The sequence below is a fragment of the Marmota flaviventris genome, chromosome 3, assembly GCF_047511675.1.
Source record: "Marmota flaviventris isolate mMarFla1 chromosome 3, mMarFla1.hap1, whole genome shotgun sequence".
Lineage (NCBI taxonomy): Eukaryota > Metazoa > Chordata > Mammalia > Rodentia > Sciuridae > Marmota > Marmota flaviventris.
In genome coordinates this window covers 171,643,294-171,665,362 of record NC_092500.1, presented here as the reverse complement: position 1 = coordinate 171,665,362, position 22,069 = coordinate 171,643,294, and the positions used below count along the sequence as shown (strand labels likewise).

The window sequence follows — 22,069 nt, the reverse complement described above, 5'->3', positions numbered from 1 at the left end:
TGGCACTCCCCCGGTCAGGAGAGCGTGCTCTGGGGTCAGGAGAGCGTTCTCTGGGCTCAGGAGCACCAGGGTGCAGGAGAGAGTCTGCTCCTCCTGGCGTCAACACCCCCAGTCCAGCAGAACTCCACAACCTATAGATTTGGTCTCCAAGGCAACAGCGGGCCCACACAGGAATTAACCTTGGAATATAAGGAAACCTGGAATAATTCTACATGGTGTTCACAAGTTCTTGAGCACCTGTGGTTCTCACCGAGGCCCCTAGAAGTGCTTGATCTTTGGGCAACAACTATTTGTCACATCTCAGCTATGCCACACTATTTAGGCACTCTGATGACAGTCACAGATGTCTCATGGGAAGATGGCACGATGACTGCAGGACCTGGTAGACCCTGCAAAGGGCTTTGGATTTCACTCCAAACACAACAGGGAAGCCAGGAACAAGTTGGGCACAGGGAAGGGAATGTTCCCGTTGTATTTAAGAAGGCCCCCTCTGCTGTCCTGTGTGGGTAGTCACAGTCACGGAGAGAGGAGAGGTTCAGTGGCCCAGGAACAGATCACGGTGGCCTAAGGTATGATATGAACATGACAGTGAAAGAGAAGCAGGGAAGCTAGAGATGGAGCTGAGAGGTAGATCTGGGTTAATCTGGCCAACTGGCCGTGAGGGTGAGTGACAGGCACGGATGGGGTGATTCATAGGGAAGGCTGTTGGGGGCAGGCAGAGGAGGAACACAGGGGCCTTGAGCTGTGTTGTAAGGTGCCTTCAGATATACTGTTGAAAAGGAAGTGGAAATAACAAGTAGGCACTCACGGGTGGGGAGCTGGAGCCCTGGGGGTGGTGTGGACCACAAACATGAGTGTCATTGGTGAGATATGACATTTAAGCTACAAATTAATTGCTTCAGTGAACGTCATAAATAACGGTCTTTATTTTGGCTTGGATACGAGGTATCCCCAGAGCTCACATTAATGTGGGAAGATTCAGAGGCAAATGGTTAGGTTATTACAGCTGTCCCCCAATCAGTCCTTCCTAGTCTGAATGGGCTGACTGGGTGGCAACTGTAGGCAGGAGGGGTGTGGCTGGAGAAGGTGGGTCACTGGGGGTGTGTTCTTCCCTATGGTCCCTTCCTGCCACCTCCTTCTCTCTTTTTCCTTCCTGACTCTGACGTGAGTTGAGCAGTCACGTGGGTGATGGATGGGTGGGTAGATGGATGGGTGGATGGCTGAACAGAAAGACTGATAGAGACAGATTTTGCAACACTTTTTATATTTGAAATATAGTGGGTAATTTGGCATTTGCTCCATCCAGAAATGTATTAGTCTTATTAAGTCTTAATATGGCTGGCAGAATAAAAAATAAAAAGGGCTGAGGATGTGGCTCAGTGGTTAAGCACCCCTGGGTTCAACTTGTTCCTGGCTTCCCTGTTGTGTTTGGAGTGAAACAAGGCCCCTGTGTTCCTCCTCTGCCTGCCCCCAACAGCCTTCCCTGTGAATCACCCCATCCGTGCCTGTCACTCACCCTCACGGCCAGTTGGCCAGATTAACCCAGATCTACCTCTCGGCTCCATCTCTAGCTTCCCTGCTTCTCTTTCACTGTCATGTTCATATCATACCTTAGGCCACCGTGATCTGTTCCTGGGCCACTGAACCTCTCCTCTCTCTGTGACTGTGACTACCCACACAGGACAGCAGAGGGGGCCTTCTTAAATACAACGGGAACATTCCCTGTGCCCAACTTGTTCCTTCCCACCCCCCAACCCCTGCCCAAAAAAAAAAAAAAAAAGACTCAGTGTGATGTACAACATATACAAAGGAAAACTCTGCTTTTCTTCTCCCTTTTAATGAAAGAAATATTCAGAAGAATTGTATTTTCTGCTCACATACCTTGAGGAGTTGGGAAGAAGTTAGGTCCTATGGCCCAGAGAGCTAGCTTTATATTTGTGAATTTACATTCACATTTCAAGACACATAATCTCTCAGTGGTCAAAAGATTTAATTCCTAAGTGAGGAAGAGCCACATTTTCAGGATAAGAGAATCCCTGACCACCCCACCCATATCAGGCCTGCTTCAGTTTAGGATGCCAGAGATGTTTCACAGGCATACTTGGCAGGTAAATTGTCCACGTTTGATATTTAAAAATAATAATAATACATTTGATCATATCTTCTAATCAATGTTATAAGCAAATAATACTTCTGTGAAATTCTCTAAGGAAAAATTTTGAATATGAAAAAGAGGTTAAGGAGAGGTTACAAAGACTTCCTCAAAAGGCAAGAACACCCCCACAGCCTTTAGCTGTCAAGCTCGGTGAGAATAACCCTGCGCGTTCAGGGTCAGCACACCCAGTGTGAAGTTCAAATTTCACTCCTCAAGGTGGTCCTTCTCCTGAGGCCTTCCTGCCCCTCCAGTCTGACAGGAAATAGCAAACCTCTTCAGCCATCCTCCTTCCCTCGGTTGCGCGCGAGCCGGGATCCACAGCCCAGCCAGCTTTGCAGAAAACCACAGTTTAGATGGAAAATCACTTTTGGTTTCTGGCCCCTCAGCGATACTGCACATCTAATTAGCTGAACAATTGGTCCCTGTGATAAAATCAGCTAATTTTATGTTCAAATGGCTGCTCTGTGGTAAGCAATACTGTCACTCTAAACATCGCACATCAAGAAGTTGCTGAAGAAGCTGGTTGCTAGGGGTCGCTGGGGGCAACCAGTGACGACCATTACACTTAGTAACCTAAGTCGTGTCACAGCTGGCGCATGGGGTCCCACCAGGCTCACATTAGATGCAGCCACAGAATGCAGTGACACGGACTAAATGCCAACCTTGAAGAGGCAGAACGGGAAACAGAAAATGAATGGAACGGGAGGTTGGCAGAATCCCCCCGCTCTTAGGAATAAATCTAAGCATACAGCTGAGGAGGGCCAGTCCTGGTCACCTGCCCAGACACTACCTCCTCATTCAGCTGGGAAGCCGATGGTGAAAACCACGTCTCCCCTACTTTGTGGCTCCCAGTTTCAAAAATATGTTCTAAGGTAAATATGAAAGAAAAGATGGACTACTTTATGGCATAAAAGCTCACCATTTCACCTTTCACAGGCAAATTTTTGATTGTTTGGTATGTATATTATACCTAGGAAATTATACCAAGGAAATTCATATGTATCAAACTAGAAATCAATTATCAAGTTAGAAATTCATATGTATCAAAACTAGAAATAAGGATCTCAGAAATAGATGACTGCATACAAGTTTATGTGAAGATACTGAGAGATACACCTACCTCTAAGCATCTCTATGTGTATATATAGAAAGGTACAGTGAGAGATTTATGAAATACCTTCACTTATAAATACCTCAAACAGTAATCAGCCTGTAGCCAACATCCGGCCAGTTGGCCGTTGCTATCCTAGTACTGTCACCACTACTACACAGCTGCAGGTGCGCTACATCACCGGTACATAAGTCACGTGGGGAAACACTCTCTTGCACATGATTTCTAAGATTCAGGCACATGACTATTAAGTCACACAGACAACATGTGAATTGAGACAGTTGGATGTTAGCGGCCCCCTGCATGACCACAACCACACATGTCCAGGTAATAAAAGTCTAAATGAAAAAGGACCCGAGAAGAGACAGTTTACAGGTAAAAGCTGTTCAAAACGGAACACAGTTCCAGATGAAAAGAACCAATCTCCCTCAGCCCTTAGGGCTGCCCGAGTCAGGGTGGCAGCAGGTGAGGGGGCCTACCTTCTGATAGTCCTCCTTGGACCTCAGGGCTGCCTCCATCTGCGCAGCAGAGGACGGGTAGATTGCCGAGCGGTACTGGGTGCCATGGTCGTGGCCTTGGCGCATGCCTGGGGTGGAAAACAGAGAGGATTATGTGGTTCAAGAATTGGTTTCCCTTTTTTTTTAAAAAAAAATATATATATATATTTTTAGTGTTGATGGACCTTTATTTTATTCAATTATTTATATGTGGTGCCGATAATCGAACCCAGCACCTCACACATGTGAGGCAAGCACTCTACCACTGAGCCGCAACCCCAGCCCCTATTTTCCCTTTTGACAACTGCCCCAGACTCCTCCAACAGAGGACCCACCTTCCATAAGGACCGTTCTGCATTTTCAACATGAGCACAATGCAAGTTGCCTGGAGGTCCAGCTGAGGGGCCACTCTGGTTCAGAGTGGGGAGGGCCCTAGGACCTGTGTTCCTCATGTGCTCACAGGTGGTGCTGGTCACCACATCTCACTTTGAGGAACAAGACTTTAGAGTCTGCTGGATGCTCTGATGGTTTCTTATTCAACCATCAGCAACATTTTTGCTCCCAGTGCTGTGGACGGCTTGCTGTGTCAACTCCACTCTTCCCAGCACCTCTCTCTGGGATGCCGTGTGCAATGCTCATGCTGCACCCCACCATGCACATGCATGCACCCAGCTCCCATTCGGCCTTCAAGACTTAGTTTCTGCATCTCTTTGCAGCACCCTTCATGGTCAACCTCCCCATCTGGGAGTTACCACTGTCTCCTTTGGCTCCACTGGGCCTCTGAGGTCCCTCTCCTAGAGGATGACCACTCTGCTTTGTTGTTATGTGCTGTCCACCTCCCTCCTCTCTGAGCCTTTTGCAGGGCAGAGCTGAGAGTCTCAGTGCATGATACAGTTCAGACACAGAGCCATGTGTCATGGTTTGGATATGAGGTGTCCCTCTCAAGCTCATGTGAGATAATGCTAGAATGTTCAGAGGTGAAATGATTGGATTGTGTGAGCTGTAACCTAATTAGTCCACTCTGAATGGACTGGGTGGTAACTGTAGGCGGGTGGGGAGTGACTGGAGAACGGGTCACTGGGGCGTGGTCTGGAAGCGTTGTTCTTTCCTACGGCCCCTTCCCATTGCCCCCTGCTTCTTTGTTGCCAAGAGGTGAGCAGCTTCTTGCCTCAGACCCAGAGCAATGGAGGTGATCATCTATGGACTGAGACCTCTGAAACTGTGAGCCTCAGATAAACTTTTTGTCCTCTAAATTTCTGCATTAGTTAGCTTTTGCTTCACTGTGACCAAAATATCTGACAAGAAAACAATGCTTCCACATGAAGAGTATGTGAGCTCATATCTTGTGATCCAAGCCCCTTTGGTCAATACTGGAGTTTGAATCAATCTATCAAACTCTTCTCATCATATTTCATTCACACCATTAAATTCAAATAACAAAATGACCTTTCTTAAGAGCTACAGGAAAAGTGTATAAAGGAGCTGGGGAGTTAGGCCAGCAGAAGCAACTGCAGTGGCTAAAGACACCGAGGGTTCACTCTGGCAGGTGAGGGACTGAGAGGCATTCACAATTGAAAGAGGGGACCAAAATAGAGGCTGAAAGTCATACTCCATGTATGTATAATGTGTCAAATATCCTACTGTCACATGTAACTAAGAAGAACAAATAAAAAAATCATAAAAAGTTAGAGGCTGAAATCATGACAAACCAGCAGAGGAAGGGTGCAGCGCAGGCTACGCCAGGCTGCGAGTGTGCGTGTGTGCGTGTGTGTGTACACGTGTGTGCACATGAGCAGGCGTGTGTGAGAGGTTACTTCTGGCATCTACTTCTTCCCACTCCCGGCCTAGCTGACTCCCTAGAAGCCCCCTCCTCCTGCCTTCAGAATCCCATGCTTCCCTCAGCGGGGACAGGCCACGTGGGACCAGGAACTAATGCGGGGCTTCAAGAGTCAATACCAAGAATAACACCAGAATATTCATTTAATAACCAATTCACTCCTCCAAGCACCATTTAGTACCAAATCTCAATTTCATTTCTGTGTAAGTCACATATTCACTATTTATTCACATAAATATAATTTATTAACTCTCTAGTACATGCTGCATTTTCCAAGCACTGAGGATACAGCAATGGGCACTAGAAAGCCTGTCTCTCACAGAGCATCCATTCTAGTGGCGTGTAACGCACTGGAGACACAGACACTCCACGGCACCTGAGCCATCTGTTTTCTCCTTTGATTCTCCTCCCTCACTTACAAGTGGGGCTTTGGCCACCCCCCACCTTACAACTACAACTCATTTTTTAAAATAAGCTTTGTAAAGCTCCCATATGCTCCATACATTGAAGACAATAAGCATCTACGTATTTGGTTCAAGGTCTTTGAATTATCATAGGGTCATGAAAATTGTTTCTTATGGATAAAATCTTCTGTTTAGCAAACAAGGTGGGAATAATTAACAATCACTCTAAGGATGTGCTTACCAGTGGCCTCTTCCACTGAAGAAGCCCACTTCATTCATTATATCACATATAACCTGGTAGAAGGAGTGCACAAGAAACCCTTACGGTATGCCTGTATTTAGATCTTCTCTGCAGTGACATGGTGATCTAAGGGAGATTTCACAGTGTCATGTGGTCAGGCAGAAAAGAGGCCGGTGACTGTCACTGTAGGCAACTGTGCAAGATAACCCATTTATACAAAAATAATTCGTGGATTAGTTAAACAACTGGAGGTTATAAACTTCCGATAAAACCCAGGGAAAGGCTTTAGGACCCTTCCCTGAAGCCAGGATCCCTTGACTGTAACTTGACTGTCACCACAGTATGGCTCCCTTGCTGTCTTTCTTGTGCAGATGTGGGGTGTTCCCCAAACAATCTGGATACCTTAAATGGAACTAACATCGTGGATACTGTTCACCTTTCCTTTTGCATCAACCAAAACTGACTGGTCATTCAATGGAAATAGAGACGACATTCACACATTTACAAGCACCATCTGCAAACAGAAATCTTACAAATTTAACTTATATCCCCAACCTTCTGATACCAATCTAATATAACTAAAACCTCCCATGTCTATAATAATGCCCACTCTCTTCCTGGTCACTCTGGTCAAGCATCTGACTGGTCAGAGAATAAGGAAGAAGTGTTAACAAGTGAAATATGATAGGAGACAAAGAAGACTCCTACACACAACAATGTGAATGTGTTTTTTTTCCATCAAAGTTCATCCTGAAGAGAAGACATAATATCTTGAGATAAAACCACACACCCGCACCCACATGTGCACTGTGCGATTGACCTGCATGCTTCAGGTCACGGGTGTCAAATGGATAGGGCTTGGAAATGTGGAGCAGGTGGTTTCCTGCGAAGCATGAGTTGATGCTCGATGGATTGAAAACCTTAAGACTTTTCTTCTTGCCTTTGCATTGTCAGCATCACCCAACACTACGGCATCCTTCCAACCTCCACTGGTTTGTGTCATGAACACAAAACAGCCATTCATTCACAGGTGGGAACACGGGTTTACTAGGAGCAACCTAGGACTGACTGCTATTGTTTGTGGAACAGCTGATGAGGGTCTAACCATAGGTTTTCTGTGAGGAAGAAAGGAGACAGGCCCTGGATACTTTGCTTACTGATGTTGAGAACTTTTCCTTCCTACAATTCTCACCAAATTTGGAACTCTTCAGAACAGCTAATTTGAAATAAAAATAATGAACAACATCACACAAAATCCTCTAGGAGTTGCCATTTTTTTGTCCCTCAAAAAGCTTTATTTACATCCAACTCTCAGTCACAGAGCAGAGGTCACACCTATGAATCCAAAGATGAATCAACATTTGTCTTATGTGCATAGAAAACATACACCAACCTAATGTTTAACTCTCTATTACATTTTTAGCACAACTATCTTCCTAGTTAGATTTTAACCCTGATAATCAATGGAAAACAAACCTAAGGAAGTAAAAGAGCTCTCTGATAAATCAAGAGGTCCCCCTCTTGGCATCTGATCTAAAGTTTGGAAAAACTGGGCCTGTTGGCATTACTTTGTATGCCCTGAAATACACAGCCCTGGCATATTATAGGAGGGAAAGAAAAGGCCTGCAGAGTGTTAGCAAGAAAGAATACCTGCATTCATAACTTTGAAAAGTTTTCTTTGCCTGTTTCCCTTCCTGGTAACAATCCATGCATCCTCCCTATTTCAGGTAAGGTACTAGGTATATGGATGAAGAAATAAAACCACAGTATTATTTTTCAACTAAACATACTCCGTAAAGGGAAACAGAGAGACCAATAAGCATAATCAAGTTTTAAAGACGTTATGGGAAAAATCTGTGCAGGTTTGAATAATGCAGGGGTTCAGACAGGGAAGAAGGTAAGTTATGAGAGGTGGGGGAGGGGCTTCAGTCTGCAAGGATGCAGACAGATGTGACTCATCTGGATGAGAAGGAGGTAGAAACATGGGTGAAAGTTTCTCCAGGAGGCAAAACAAGGTAAGGACTGCATATGGAACAGCATGATGCCTTCAGGGACCTGGAAGGAGCTGGCACTGCTTGAAGAGCAACACAACGTGGTCAGCATCTTTATCAAAGCCCCAAATTGTCACTTGTCGAGGATCAGCCTTCTTCACCAAGCTCGAAGCCCAGATGGGAAAGATGGTTCCCTAGGAAATATGGTTTGATGCCCAGTGGATTGAAAAACCAGATGAGAAAACCAACACCCAGGAGCTGCTGCAAATACGCGAGCCAGACCTCCCGCCCACCCTCTGAATCACAACGCAGATGAAATGGCCGACTGTCATGGATTGATCCAAACAGCTTTATGATGCCATTCTCCAGAGGCAAAAATAGCCAAAGTTTATTTTGAGAACAGACAGAAAAAAATGCCATTGAAAAATGGAATAAAATCCTATATGTCTTTCCTTCTCCTGCAAACAGATATGTCCTCTCCAGCAAAAGCATAATGCCAACTATGTACTCAACATTAGGGAGGTTCCAGGGAATCAGGATATGATCCTTGGTCTCAGGAAATACCCTGGAGAGAAGGCGGAGGAAAAGGAACAATTATGAGGTTGACACTGCACCTCATTTCATTAGGTCTTTGCCAGTACTGTGCTTCTGGAGTGAGGCGGCTAAGCCATTCCAAAGCTTCTGCTTCCTTCTTGTGAACTTCATTCAGCACATTCACTTTATCCCTGTGAAGAAGGGCTAAGCTGCTTTCACAAAAAGGAAATTATGGATAAGAGACATTAAGTGACATTATCTGCCTGAGGTCACATTATCAACTAAATGGGTCTCCTATGATTTCAATCTTGGTTTATCTGACTCCAAAGACCTTTCTCCTTTCAAAATTGATGCACAAGATGTTCTAGCAGAATAATCAAAAGACAGTTGAACAAACTGTTCCTGTATATGGAGTATCCGGTTAGGGGAGGAATATTGTAGCCTAGAGCCCAGGAATTAAAAATGGCTGGGTGTATTCTGAGGATTGTGCAGAGATAGGACTGGGGCCTGGTAGGAAATAAAGCCAGTCAGTTGAGCTTGAGGTCACACAAGTATCTTGACAAGTCACACCAGGGACCAGAGGACCAATATAAAGATTGGCCTCAAGGGAACCAGAATCCTGGGTGCATATAAATCATTGCTGACCCTAAATTTTCTTTTACACAGACTCAACAAGTGCTATGAAGTTTACCAATACCTCCATCTGGCTTTGGAAAAACTAAGCAGTCAATTTGCTGTTGGGCGGTCTGTGTGGTCAGGCAGGCAAGCAGAAGGTGTGCTGTGGGGGTGCAAGGAGGACACCGGGCTGAGAATCAGCTCTGTGCTTGGCCACCCTCCATGCCACTCCTAATGGGTTCATGAGGCATGGGTGCTGGGTGCTCTTGATGTGGACTGACTCTTGGCACCTACCCACTGTTTGAAATTTCTCCATCACCTTCTCCACAGATTTACAAGGGACAAACCATCCTGAGACTGTGCTGAGATTTCTCTCCCTGTCAGTGGAGCCAGGAAAGCCCTGGAAAGCAGAGACATGCTTTACCATGATGAAGCACAGAGAAGAAGAGATCTCACGTGCTCCCAGGGCTGTCTGAACTTCAGCTCATTTTTTAAACCAGACCTGTTTAATCCACTCTGACAGGAAATTCAAAATATGTTTGAACCTGGGAATGTCAAAGGGAAGCTCAGGTTAGGAGTTGCTGCAGGTGATGCCTTTACAAAGGCCCCAGGAGTCACCACCACCTGATAGTGCCATAGAGGCAACCATCTCCATCATGGAGAACTTAAAGGAGCATCTTGTCCGCAGGTGCAGAGAGGCTCTCTCCAAGACGGACTCCACATCCTGCTCTTGTGTAGCCTGCTGCTAAGAAAACCTGGAAGCCAGCCCACCGTCTGCTCATGAAGCACAGGAATAGCTCTGGGTTCTGTCATAGGAAAAGTTCCAGATTCTAACTCCAGATCTGCCATTTATCAACTGTGTAATCTCAGACGGGGTCCTAAACCCACCTACCTTCAGTTTCCTCATGTGGAGAACCAGGGATGACAATTGGTACCTTGTGGGATGGTCAGGCATCTCACTCAGGAGCTTAGCAATGTCAGGCCCCTGCCTGAGATTTGCAATGCAGAAATCCAGGGGGAGAGTTTCCAACACAGTACTGAAGAATCACAAAATTCCTCAGGCAGCGACACTCAGGAACCTACCGCAGTCTGTGAAATATGCTCGAGGTTCATTAAATACAGACCAAAGAGCTGGATCTCCATCTCAGAAAATGCCAGAACTTATCAGATGAGAGGGCAGAGAAGCTTGATGTGATCCTCAGGACAGGCAGGCCCTCACTGTTTTCATCCTTCAGTCCTGGCTCTTCCTGGTCACTCTGCTCCACCTGAGTGTCTTCCCCCTGGGCCCCGGCTCCACCTTTCCCATTGCTGACCATTCCATCACCATCACCCTCCTCACCACCCTGTCCCTGGGCCCGGTCACTGCTTGCCTTCCTGCCCCTTCCCGCTGACAGTCTACACCTGACCTGCAACCCCAGCTCTCCTGAGGCTCAGTCCAGCAGCACCACACCCCACCAGGGCTCCCCACATTGAGGCCTGGGGGCTCTGTTCTCAGCATGAGCATGTCGTCTTCCATTCCACCTTCTTCATCCGTCGTTGACGTGCGTACTCTCCTAGCAAGCCTGCCCTCCATCCTGTAGCCCGTCACTCACTCCTGGGGCCAGGCGGTCTCCTGGCTTTTACTATGTTTCCTGTAAATTTGTCACTAATGTCCTTTCTATTTCCATGGCCTCTACCCATCTTGACCTCATACCTTGAGGTGTGTGATGATAAGCCTACCTTGGACATCAGGACCTTCTGAGTAGCCCTGACTCAGGTGTGCCTACTAAGAGCATCTGATGGTTTGGCACTGAGCTGCTGGAGCGAGCAAGCCCACAGCTCCCTGCAATCCTGGGCCAGCTCAGTGGTGACCCTACTGCTGCTTCCAGAAGAGCAGGACTCAGGTTTCACCCCTTCTCTTCCAAGGACAAAGCCCCCGGGCATCACTTCCTGTTTTCCCCTTCGTAGAGCAAAAACGTGATGCAGGAAATGAGAGGCCTGAAACTCCCTCCTTCCACAACACCCTTGGCCTCACAATTTTTATGTAGAATCAGACTTTCAACTTGCTGATCTTCCTGTAAACTTTATAAAAGCCAGTTATTCTGATCAGTTACTCTCCATATGGCTATTCATTAAAGTAATTTCCCTTCAAAACATAAAGTGAAAGCAAGAAAATTTACCTCTAAACAATCCATTGGATTTACAATATAAATATGCTCAGTCCCTGAATTTTTGAATCAAAACACCCCAGGTTCACATTTCAATGTGGACTCCATGTGAGTCTTGTGAAGCCACTTTTGGTCCACCAGGAGATGATAAGCCATCGGCAAGAGCAAGGGTCCACGAGGTCATTTGGAGGAGCTAAGTGCACTTGGGCTACTTTCAAGACAGAGGGAAAAAGCAAGAAATCAATTAATATTCTCTAAGTAAGATGCAGGTGTTTTAATGACATTGTTGGACAACTAAACTGCTGAAATACAAAGCAAGGGTTCTTTTCCGTGGGCTGCCCCCAACACGTGTGGCTGCCTCAGAAGGCTCTAGCCACAGTGCCCGCACACCAGCACCACCCGGCTGCGACAAGCAAAGGTGTCTCCATGCACTGCTAGTGTCTCTGGGGCACAAAACTGCCCTGGGTGAGCCCACCACTATGTGAGTGGCCACGACCGTGGATGTCATCAACTGCCAAGTCTTCATTTTCAAGGCTGCTGAATAAAGTGACTAGAAGGCAGTGAAAGCATCAGAGGGCCCTGCAGCCCTGGAAGAGCCTCAGCTCATTAGCATTCATATTTTTGTTTGTAGCCACTGATTTTGGTGGGCGCCACTGTGGTTCAATTGTCTTTTACCCCAATTTCAAGAGCATGGAGATTTCTATCAAAGAACACAAAATTTCCTGTGTTTTTTTTATCTTTTTCTTTCCTTTCTTTCTTTCTTTCTTCTTCTTCTTCTTCTTCTTTTTTTTTTTTTTTTTTTTTGTAAAATTGCATTTTAAGCCACACAATGAAAGTCTGAAAGAATAGATTCTGGGTAAGCACAAATCAAAATCAACAAGTATACATTATAGACATAGGTCCACAACAGTATGAAGAAGGAAAATCAGTCCATTCATTTGTTCTTTAACAGTCCGGGCAGGAAAGAAATAGAAATATGAAAGTTTCCTTCACAGTGTCCTTGCTGGTGATATCTTACCATATCACTCAGAAAATCCCTGTGACACCTGTTGTGTGGCCTTATCAGGCCACTTTGGAATGCACCCAGAAATGGAAAACAACAGTGACTTACACAAGGCAGACTCATATTTATTTTTCATTTAAAATAAGGGAAATTCTAATGAGGTAGTAGGGTGGCTCCATGGTCACCCAGGGACTCAGATTCCTTCCTTCTTTCTTCTCCACTGTCCTTTACATATGGCCCTCCCTCCCAGGGTGTTACTTCTGCTGTAATGTCTATTACATCCAGAGTGCGGACAGGAAGAAGGAGGAAAAGTGCGGGAAACTGCCTCCCCCTCCCTCCATCTTTCACAGTAGTCCTAGAAGTTGCCCATCACACTGATGAGACCAGAACTCAGGCACCCAGGCACCCCCAGAATCCCCCTCTCCCTACTGTGCACTAAGCCAAGACCTGAGTGAGGCCGCGCCTGTTCAGCTTCTTACCCTTGTGGGTCCCACTCCCTGCACCCTCTTACCAGCTCCCCTTTTCTCCTGGAGGGCACTTCCCCAACAAGTCACACGCACTGAATCCCGCCTCAGGCTCTGCAGGCCTCACCAGGCCACTTTGGAATGGACCCAGCTTAACAGATAATGTACACGTGTTGATTTTGTTGATAATGTATACGTGTTGATTTTGTTTAATGTACACGTGATGATTTGATTAGGTCAGGGAAGCTGACCTGAGACCAGAGCTGTTCAACCAGGTGTGCTCTCATCCTAGCCACCTTACCGCCACCTCTGGCACTATATTTTTCTGTGTTCTGTCACTTAAGATATGTGTATGCAAGCATTATTAGACAAGTATATTTAACTATTCATAATTTGAGAGCTAATTTCTTAGGTCAGTGTACGGCTTGCACATGCCCAAGGAACATTACCCTGAGAGAAAGACCACAGCCTTCCCTGCCATTGGTGACACTCAGGATGGCATGTGGTCTTACGTTATTTGATTCATTGTTCTTGTGAGATCAGCGTGGGGAGAAGCGAGTCAGCCAGTGTACCACGCTGCAGAACATCAGATATGGAACGGGATTTACGAGATGTTTACAGAATCAGCATCAAGCATACGTGTGCACACAGAACTGGTCCTTCCTGGGAATGATTTGTACCATTAACAGAAGTAGTGATCGGCATGTTAGCCTTCTACTTTCCAGATTCAGTTCAGGGAATACATAAAACATTCACGTACTAAAGTATATAAACCATAAGTACAGTTATTAAAGTGCTCACTTTAATATTATATAGCATATAAGATATAATATGATTATAATGACTTAATTCAAAGTTACCACTCACATAGCCACCACTGATGTCAAGAGATGGAGTACCACCAGTCCTCCATGTGTCCTCCTGATAACACAGCTCTAGTTTAGTTTGGCCTTTTTTTAAGTTTATGTAACTGAGAGGACCCTGTGGTTTGGCTCTTCATGTACTATCCCATTCATGAGACCCCTCCATCTTGCTCAGTTTCACGGCTTGGAAACATCTCCTTGATGACACCACAGTGGACATATCCGGTCTACTGTGATGAGAAGGACCAGCGAGGGCTGCCAAGGACATTCCTTGACTTGCTGTATAAGCTGGGACCTCGGTACAGTGCAGATTAAAAGTCGGAATGGCACTGCTGTGGTTTCTCAGTGTTTCACTATTAAGTAGTACAACACCTGCAGTAGGTTTGTATACACACATGGTTTAAGAAAGTCATGTTTTACACAATTTTATCATTTGAATACTGGAATTGTGTTATCTTTTCTGCATCTATTTAGATAATCTTATATTTTTTCTTTTAATCTGCTAATGTGATTAATTACGTGGATTAATACTGAAATGCTAAATCATGCTTTATTTCAATTGGAACAATTTAATCATGACGTATTATTTTCTTATATATTAATTAAAAAATCTGGAGAGGATTGAGATGTTCACAAACTACAAATGAGACCATCACTGAATCTTTCAGCTGCCAATACTAAACCGATGCCATGATTTTTAGATTCTTCTAAAAATTTCTTTTAAACTTAGTTTGTTAATTGTTTAGTATTTCTGCATATAAGTGTATAAATAAGACCATCCTATAATCTCTTTTCTTATATCTTCAGGTTTTGGTATCAAGCTTATGCTAGGGCCATAAGGTGAACTGCATCTCTCTTGAATCTCTGGAAGACACTGTGGAAGACTGCAGTTGTTCCCTAAATGCTGTAGAACTCACCGAGCCATCTGAACTCAGTGGTTTCTTTATGAGAAGCTTTTCAAATACTGGTTATATTTCTTTAATGATCATAGGTATATTCAGTTTCATTAATCTATGATTTAAGGAATTTATTCTATCTAATTTCTCAAATTTAGTGACATAAAGTTGCTCCTAATGTCCCGGAGCATCTGTAGTGATGGCCCATTTTTCATTTTGGCTACTGGGTATTTGTACCCTGACACTCTCTCCTTGGTCAGCTTAACAAGTTATCCTGATTTGGGGGCCATTTTGAAACACCAGCTCTTGGCTTTGTGACCTCTATTCTGCTGGTGTGCTTTCCATTTCATTGATTTCTGCTCCATATTCTTTCTTTCTTTTTCCCTGTGTTTGCCTTTTTGTTGATTTTCTCAGTTCTTGAGATGGATGCTTAGCTCAGCCTTTCCTCTAAATTCCCACAGATGAATTTGAGGGTTTCAGTTTCCCTCTAACAATTGTTTTAACTATATCCTGTGAATTTTGATATGTAGTATTAATCATCGTTTCATTAAAAATATTTTCTAATTTCTCTTTGATAAATAGATTTAGAAATTTTTATATTTCCTAACATAAGGTGATTTTCTAGATATTTTTTTTGTTACTGATCTCTAGCACAGTTGTATGATGGTAAGAGAAACATAATCTACATGATTTTTAAGCCCCTTGAATCATACATTCCATGTATGATTCAGGAGATAGTATATTCCCAAGTTCTGGGTAGTGTTTTACATATATCCCTCAGGTCAAGGGCTCTAATTGTGTCTGTCACATCCTCAGTATTCTTAATAAGACTCACAAAATTCACATTTTTTTGTGACCGGAAAATTCCCCGGGAACAGTGGTCCCTCTAAGTGTCTGTTTACCTGGGTGGGTTCCTGTGTTTTCTCCCATTTTGAGCTAACAATTCCATATAACTCTGTCAGCTCTTTGATGTGATGCTTTCAACGTTTTTAATATTTTTCCAACATCTTAAATTGCTTTCAGTGAGTAAATTGCTCTGAGTGACCTAGCCTTCCATTACTGAAGCCTAGAAATTCTAGTTCCTGTGAATGTTATCAGCTCTGATTTTCTCTTATCTAATTTAGGACTTTTTAATGTGAAGTATAGTAATTCCTCCAACTTCATTTTCTATTGCTGAAGTGCAATTTATTCGAATTTGAAATGACCTAACCATTACAATCTAAAATATTTGCAATGCTTCCAGGCCAAAAGTTTTCAAAAGGCTCCTTATTTGAACTTCGTCATCTTGCTAATCTTTAACAAGATTTATAAAACTGTAATGGACACCACAGGAGTTCATGACCATTGGATAATGTGCTGCTGTTTCCAATCACAGGGAGTCAGTCATGCTTTCTGCTCCCTGCTCGCCCTGCATAACAATGCAGAGCTTTATGTCAGCCAATGGAAAGAACATGGGCTTAGAACGGAGCCCTAGGGTCCAAATTCCTGCTCTACCACCTAATGTACTAGCTGGCTGTGCCAAGTCATTCCACCTCTCTGGGCCAGTTTGTTCTTCCCTAAAATGGGTCTTAGGTTCTCAGGTTACTGTGAGGCTCAAATGGGATCATGTGATGTAAGCAACTAAGCACAGAAATGATACCCAGGAAGGGTCTGATCCAATTTGGAGACCCTTATGACATTAGAAGGCAATGGAAAACATTAAACATGGCTATACAGCATGAGATGGAAGAGGGATTAGGAAGTGCAGAGAGAGCACGGACACGCGTGATAACGTCATGCAAGGAGAAGTGTGACTGAAGGAACAATTAATAAAGAAAATATCAGTTAAATTCTTTGTTTCAGTTTTCTCTGTTTCTGAAATTCTTAAAAGAATGCAATCCCTTTCAGAATTCATAATGCTGGGTTTGGGCCATTTTTTGCATTTTATATGTGTGCAGCTGTGCCTCCACTCTAAGCATGCACATCTGCTCATTAGCAATACAATATAATTCCCACTGTCTAATTATTTGCAGATGATGGATTCCTTGTACATAGTCTAAAAAAAGGATAGTCCTTCAAAACTGGTGACTTATTTAAAAAAACTAACTTAAAAGGGTCAGCACAACGAAGTTCAGATATTAATTTGGCAAGTTCAAATATATGAACACCAGCACTTAATTGCCCACTTGATGGGAAACAGAAGGAAAATAGGGTTTTTCTCCTTCTAATTAATGTTTCCCAGTAGACAGCACAGGGGGCTCGCTGCTCCACCACGCACCTGGAAAGAAGACGTGGGGCAAACCTGCCAGAGATGGAAGAGACCGACCTGCCTCACTCTCTGGGACCCACTGGGCACAGCCCACCTGCAGCAGGGCTTCCTGGTGAGCTTGTGTGAGTGGGACATGCGGGGTCCAGAAGAACTGATTGGAAAAGAGCCCTCGGGGTTTCCAGCTCCAAGCATGGGCTGAGGAGCCGCAAGTCCCCCACCCATGGATCAGAGGCTGAGGCAGCTGGCCAGGATGTGAGCTCTGGGGCCGCCTGAAGCCCACCAGCTAGGACGGGGCATCCCACTGGGCAGGCAGACCAAGATTTCCTAGGATAACCCTGGCTCACTGTGGAAGACGGTGGCAGGGGCCAGAGGGAAAGCAGGAAGCAGCTGAGGAGGATAAAGGGCACGGACAAGGGACAGGAAACTACCTGGAGTCTCAGAGCGCAAGCTGGGGAAATGGAATGGAGAAAGCTGAGGAGAGTTGGGATTCAAGGAGGAATGAGACACAGAGGGCCGGCAAGGGGGCTCTTCCACAGGTGGCAAGGGGCTGGCAGCTGGACAGTCAGCCCTCCGGGTCTGCCGCCGGGCACCCTTGATTCAACCCCCGTTGTCAGAAATTATCTGAGAAACAATGTGTCTGAACTGAACACGCACAGACTTTTCTCCTTGTTGTGATTCCCTGAACACACTGTACAACAATGATTTACATAGCATTTACATTGCATTAGGAATTACAAGGAATCTAGAGATGATTTAAAATATACAGGAGATTGTGTAGGTTATATGCAAATACTATGCTGTTCTACAACGGACTTGAGCATCTGCAGATTGTGGTGTCCATGGGGTCCTGGACCTAATGCCCACGGATGCTGAGGGAAGGCGTACCTGCCAGGTGCTTATGCTAGGCCAGGCACCCTGCCCCGGGCTACACCCTGCATCCCTCCTGCATCCTGACAACTTCCGGGGCAGGAACTCTTTACGGGCACAGAAACAGCTCCATTCACTCTTTCCATGAGAAAGGGTCAGCTCAACGAAAAACAAACCAGTAAACCGCCAATGACCAATGACAGGGAGCACAAGGTAGAGAGCCACTTGGGGGTGGGGACAGGGTGTGGGGGGAGACCTCAGTGAGGACTGGACATCCTGAGGCCTAGAGAACAGAGCGGGCAGGTCCCATCAAGATCTGTGGGCAGACTGAGCAGTAGCCCCAGATCCCAGGCAGGAAGGCACGTGAGCCTTTTAGGAATGGAACAAGCAAAGGCCCCAGTAACGAGGTGAGGTGAGCAAGAGGCAGGCACCTGGCTTGAGCGGAGGTTGGAGGGTGAGGTGCCTCAGTTAATCCAGCCAAGCTGCAGAGTCAGTAAACTGTCCCAAAGAAACTGGGCAGCCAGCAAAGGGCTTAAAGCAGGCAGAGTGGGCTGGTCAAGAGGTCCCTGGAGGCTGGAGGCTAAGGGCCAAGGGAGAAACGACAGGTGGCCACTGAGCAGGGGTGTGGCCAGCCTGCCTCACCACCACAGCTTTGCTAACCTGGGTCCATATTCTCATCAGAGGTTTGGCTAAAGACATTTAATCAAGGGAGTGTTTTAATTAAGGCTTTAGAGGGGCAACAGGAGTTGGCGTCGTTTAAAGTTGGAGGCTGTGTTGGTTAGAACGTGGCTTTAGGTGCTGGAGAAAAGGACAGGCAAAGAGGCCTAAACTGAGTGAAAATAACAGTAGTTTGAACAGGATGATTCTTGCCTGTACAGTCCAGCCTGAGGTGGTGACTCTGGATCCTTCTGTCTCAGCTCCTTGGTCCTTACGGTCCACAGTGGTTCAGCACTGCAGCCACACCTGCCCCTGGGAAGGGAAGAAGAGGAGGAGGATGCCCTTCCTCAAGGAACCCAGCAGTGGCACTTTGCGAATGCTCCAGGAGTCGCAATTTTGACACATGCCATTCTCGGCTCTAAGGAGTCTGGGAACTTGAGTCTTCCCGGGTGGCTGCACATCCAGCTAGAATTCCCAAACTACCCAAGTGGGAAACCCATACTGAGTCCACAAGCAGTCTCAGCCAGAGGCCTCTGCTGACAGGCCATTGCTCCCAAAGCAGCGACCTGGGTGCTCCTGACTTGCAGTTGTCCCAGGAGGCTCTCAGATCCACACCGTGAGCTTGCGTGCCTGGAGGCTGGGATGCATGTGTGGGAGCACTGTCCTCTCCCAGAGCTACGGGAGGTGTGGCGAGGCGTTCAATGTGGAGCAGAATTAAATTCATGCTTGCTATTTACTATATTTGCTTGAGAAAAGACACTAAAGGCACAGTTACCACCACCTGGGGCCCCGCCAACATGATTGTGCATTGAAAAGGTCCACCCGGTCAGGCAGCCTGCACCCTCCAGAACCAGGGAAGAAAACAGACATGAGCTCCAGACAGAGTAGGGGCCCATCCATATCAAGCAAGACCAAGTCCTTGGGCCCTCAATTCTCTCCTGTTAGATGATGACAAGGACGCTACTTCATAGGTCTATGATCAAGATTCAATGGAATGAGAAGTGTAAAACACCCATCCCTAAGACTGGCCCATAAGGTGTTTAATAAATGTCTCCATCCTTGGCCCAGGATTGAGGAGCACAGAATGGTTTGTAATTGAGAAGTCAAATTTATGGTGTGAAGTCAGCCAAAGCTGAAGTCTATGCTTTGTGTCCTGTAGCTTAGGCTGAGGCACATGGTCTGTGTCCGTATCCTATGCAGGAACTGGAGGGCCAAACTGTGTCACCTGTGCACAGGGCATGGCAGGTAGAAGGCTGCAGACCAGGGGTGCGAGGCTGGGACCCGACTCAGCAGTAAACCTCAGGAGCTCTGAGGAAGGGTCCCCCAGGCCCACCAGCAGCTGCTCAGCAGCAACACAGAACCACAGCGCCAACAAGGCCACTCCTCCAACCAGCACAAGGGGCTGAAGAACCTCTGTGAGTAGAGGAGTCACACTCTTAGTAGTTGGAGGGTGCGATAGTTCCCACAGAAAGAAATCAAGGGCAATGTGAATATAGGAGTGAATTCTAAAATCTGGCGACATGGTCTTGTTGTACTGAGAAAAACAACCACACTCTCCAGCATTTGCATGGGACCAGCATTTTCACAATACTTACTTCGTTCTTAGGACAGCCCGTGAAGTGGGCGTAAAGTTATCATTAGCCCTTTTCACAGATGAGAACCCAAATCTCTTAAATCTCAGGCTCTGCTGTGTTGCTGGGGACTGCAGGAGTCTGGCAACCAAGTGGCCAGGAACGCACATGCTCCGGAAGCACAGGGAACTCTATTTGTCCCATGAGCAAGATGGGGGAAAGCCAGCACAGAATGTGTTAGTTGACGGTGGTATTTGATGTTTTGGCAAAAGCTCAGGTTTTGTAGTAACTGGCCAATTAAGGTAAAATACTATTTTATTCACTGAGCAAACGTAAAATAATGCTGTCAGGTCTTCTGCTGCACCTGAAGCTGACCCCTTCGGTGGGACTCTCTGAACTCATCCACAGTGGCTATGAATGACAGGTCTCTGCTCCACCTGTATCTTATGATACCTGCATTTCCCATTCTCCCTCCTACTGGCTTCACTACCTTCAAAATGGCAGGTTAGGTCTGGGACTTTGTTCTACCCACAGGGCAGACACAGTGACAGCTGATTCAGGGCCTTGTAGCAGTGAAGAACATGCAGAGTTTTGTTTAGTCTATACCAAGAAGATCTGATTTAATGGAAGAGGGACTTTAAGGTTAGCCTCCTGCTGATTTTGCTATAGTCAGACACTTGACATTACCTAGAATCCCCACATTTGCAAATGTCATTGCAGTATACTGCTTCTCTAGGATACTGCTTCTCCCACAAAATGCAAAAAATTGTAACCAAAAATTTAAGTGTCCCCTTCAAATGCTTAATTACTTTATCAATAAGGTACTAAAGTCTTCCAACATGCTAATTAAAATATATTTCTCTTGAGTCATATTCCTGTGGAGGATCACGCACCTCCCGGGCACATCTCCACAGCAAAGGTCAAGGCCTTCTCAACTTTGGCTGGGGTTCTGTCTCTTTGCTGATAAGCAATTCTGACAATGGTAGGAGCATTCCTCAAGGGGTTTTAGGAATTGCTTATTCTCATTTCTGGAAAGAAACCCAAGTGGGTTTGCTTCACAGACTAGAGTTGCCCAAATCCAACCTGCTGTTCTTCTGCGACATCCAGGTTTTGAGTGAGCAGTTAAGACCTTTCACAATACCCTCATCCACTCTGTTGGTGGCTCTCGTTTCACTGGGGAATGTGACATGGCTGGCCAAGTTCATTCACAGCTAGGCTCTCCTGCTGCCTGTGCATCCTTCAGGGAGTAAGTTTCAAATTCTGAAAAGTGACATGAGACTACATATTTTGGACCTTCAGGATTCCTGGGGAATATTAAAGTCGTTGGCTCCAGAGTTCTGACTTATGGTTTGTGTTGTTGTTGTTTTGCTTTTAATGTTCCAGCATTAACACATACCTCTTTTAATGATTTTTTTCTTAATATTTTCACCTACAATCTTATATCTACCTATTTGTATGTTCATTGATTTGATCTCAGTACACTGAACTTCACTGTTTTTTTGCTGGGAGATGGGTAGGATTCTTCCCTGTGCATTAACCAAGCTTCTCCTGCATATTCCAGACCACTTGGTGGTTTAGCACCATCTAGCAGCAGGACGTAAAATGAATGTCCTTTATTAGTGACTCTTTTACAGCAGATCAGAGACATTGAGAGGGACTCTCCTATGTTTTTCAGGCCACACTGCCTAAATCCTAAACCCTAATTCTAAATTCTGAATTACCGAAGAAATCTCTAATCAAACCACCAACAGGTCTTGAAGTTTCATTTTTAGTGTCCCTACTCCACATGTGAAGTGATAGTTTATGCTTCTGATATATAAACCCAGATGAAAAGGTTATCTAGTTACCAGTATAATGAACACAGTAATTAAGGTGGATGAATGGATGAATTCAGATTTTTGTTATTGCAAGCAATAGTAATTTAAAAACCTAGCTAAAGAAAAACAACCAGGGAGCACATCATGGGAG

General features: G+C 45.4%; 1 protein-coding gene across 4 annotated transcripts in view; it reads right to left on the bottom strand.

The window, feature by feature from the left end:
- Positions 1 to 22,069, bottom strand: part of Msra (methionine sulfoxide reductase A) — a 335,755-nt gene that overhangs the window by 86,281 nt on the left and 227,405 nt on the right. For all 4 annotated transcript variants that reach the window (XM_071610626.1, XM_071610625.1, XM_071610624.1 and 1 more), the window contains one exon: positions 3,746 to 3,852. In XM_071610626.1, coding sequence (XP_071466727.1) covers positions 3,746 to 3,852 — 107 coding nt within the window. The remainder of the gene's footprint in view (positions 1 to 3,745; positions 3,853 to 22,069) is intronic.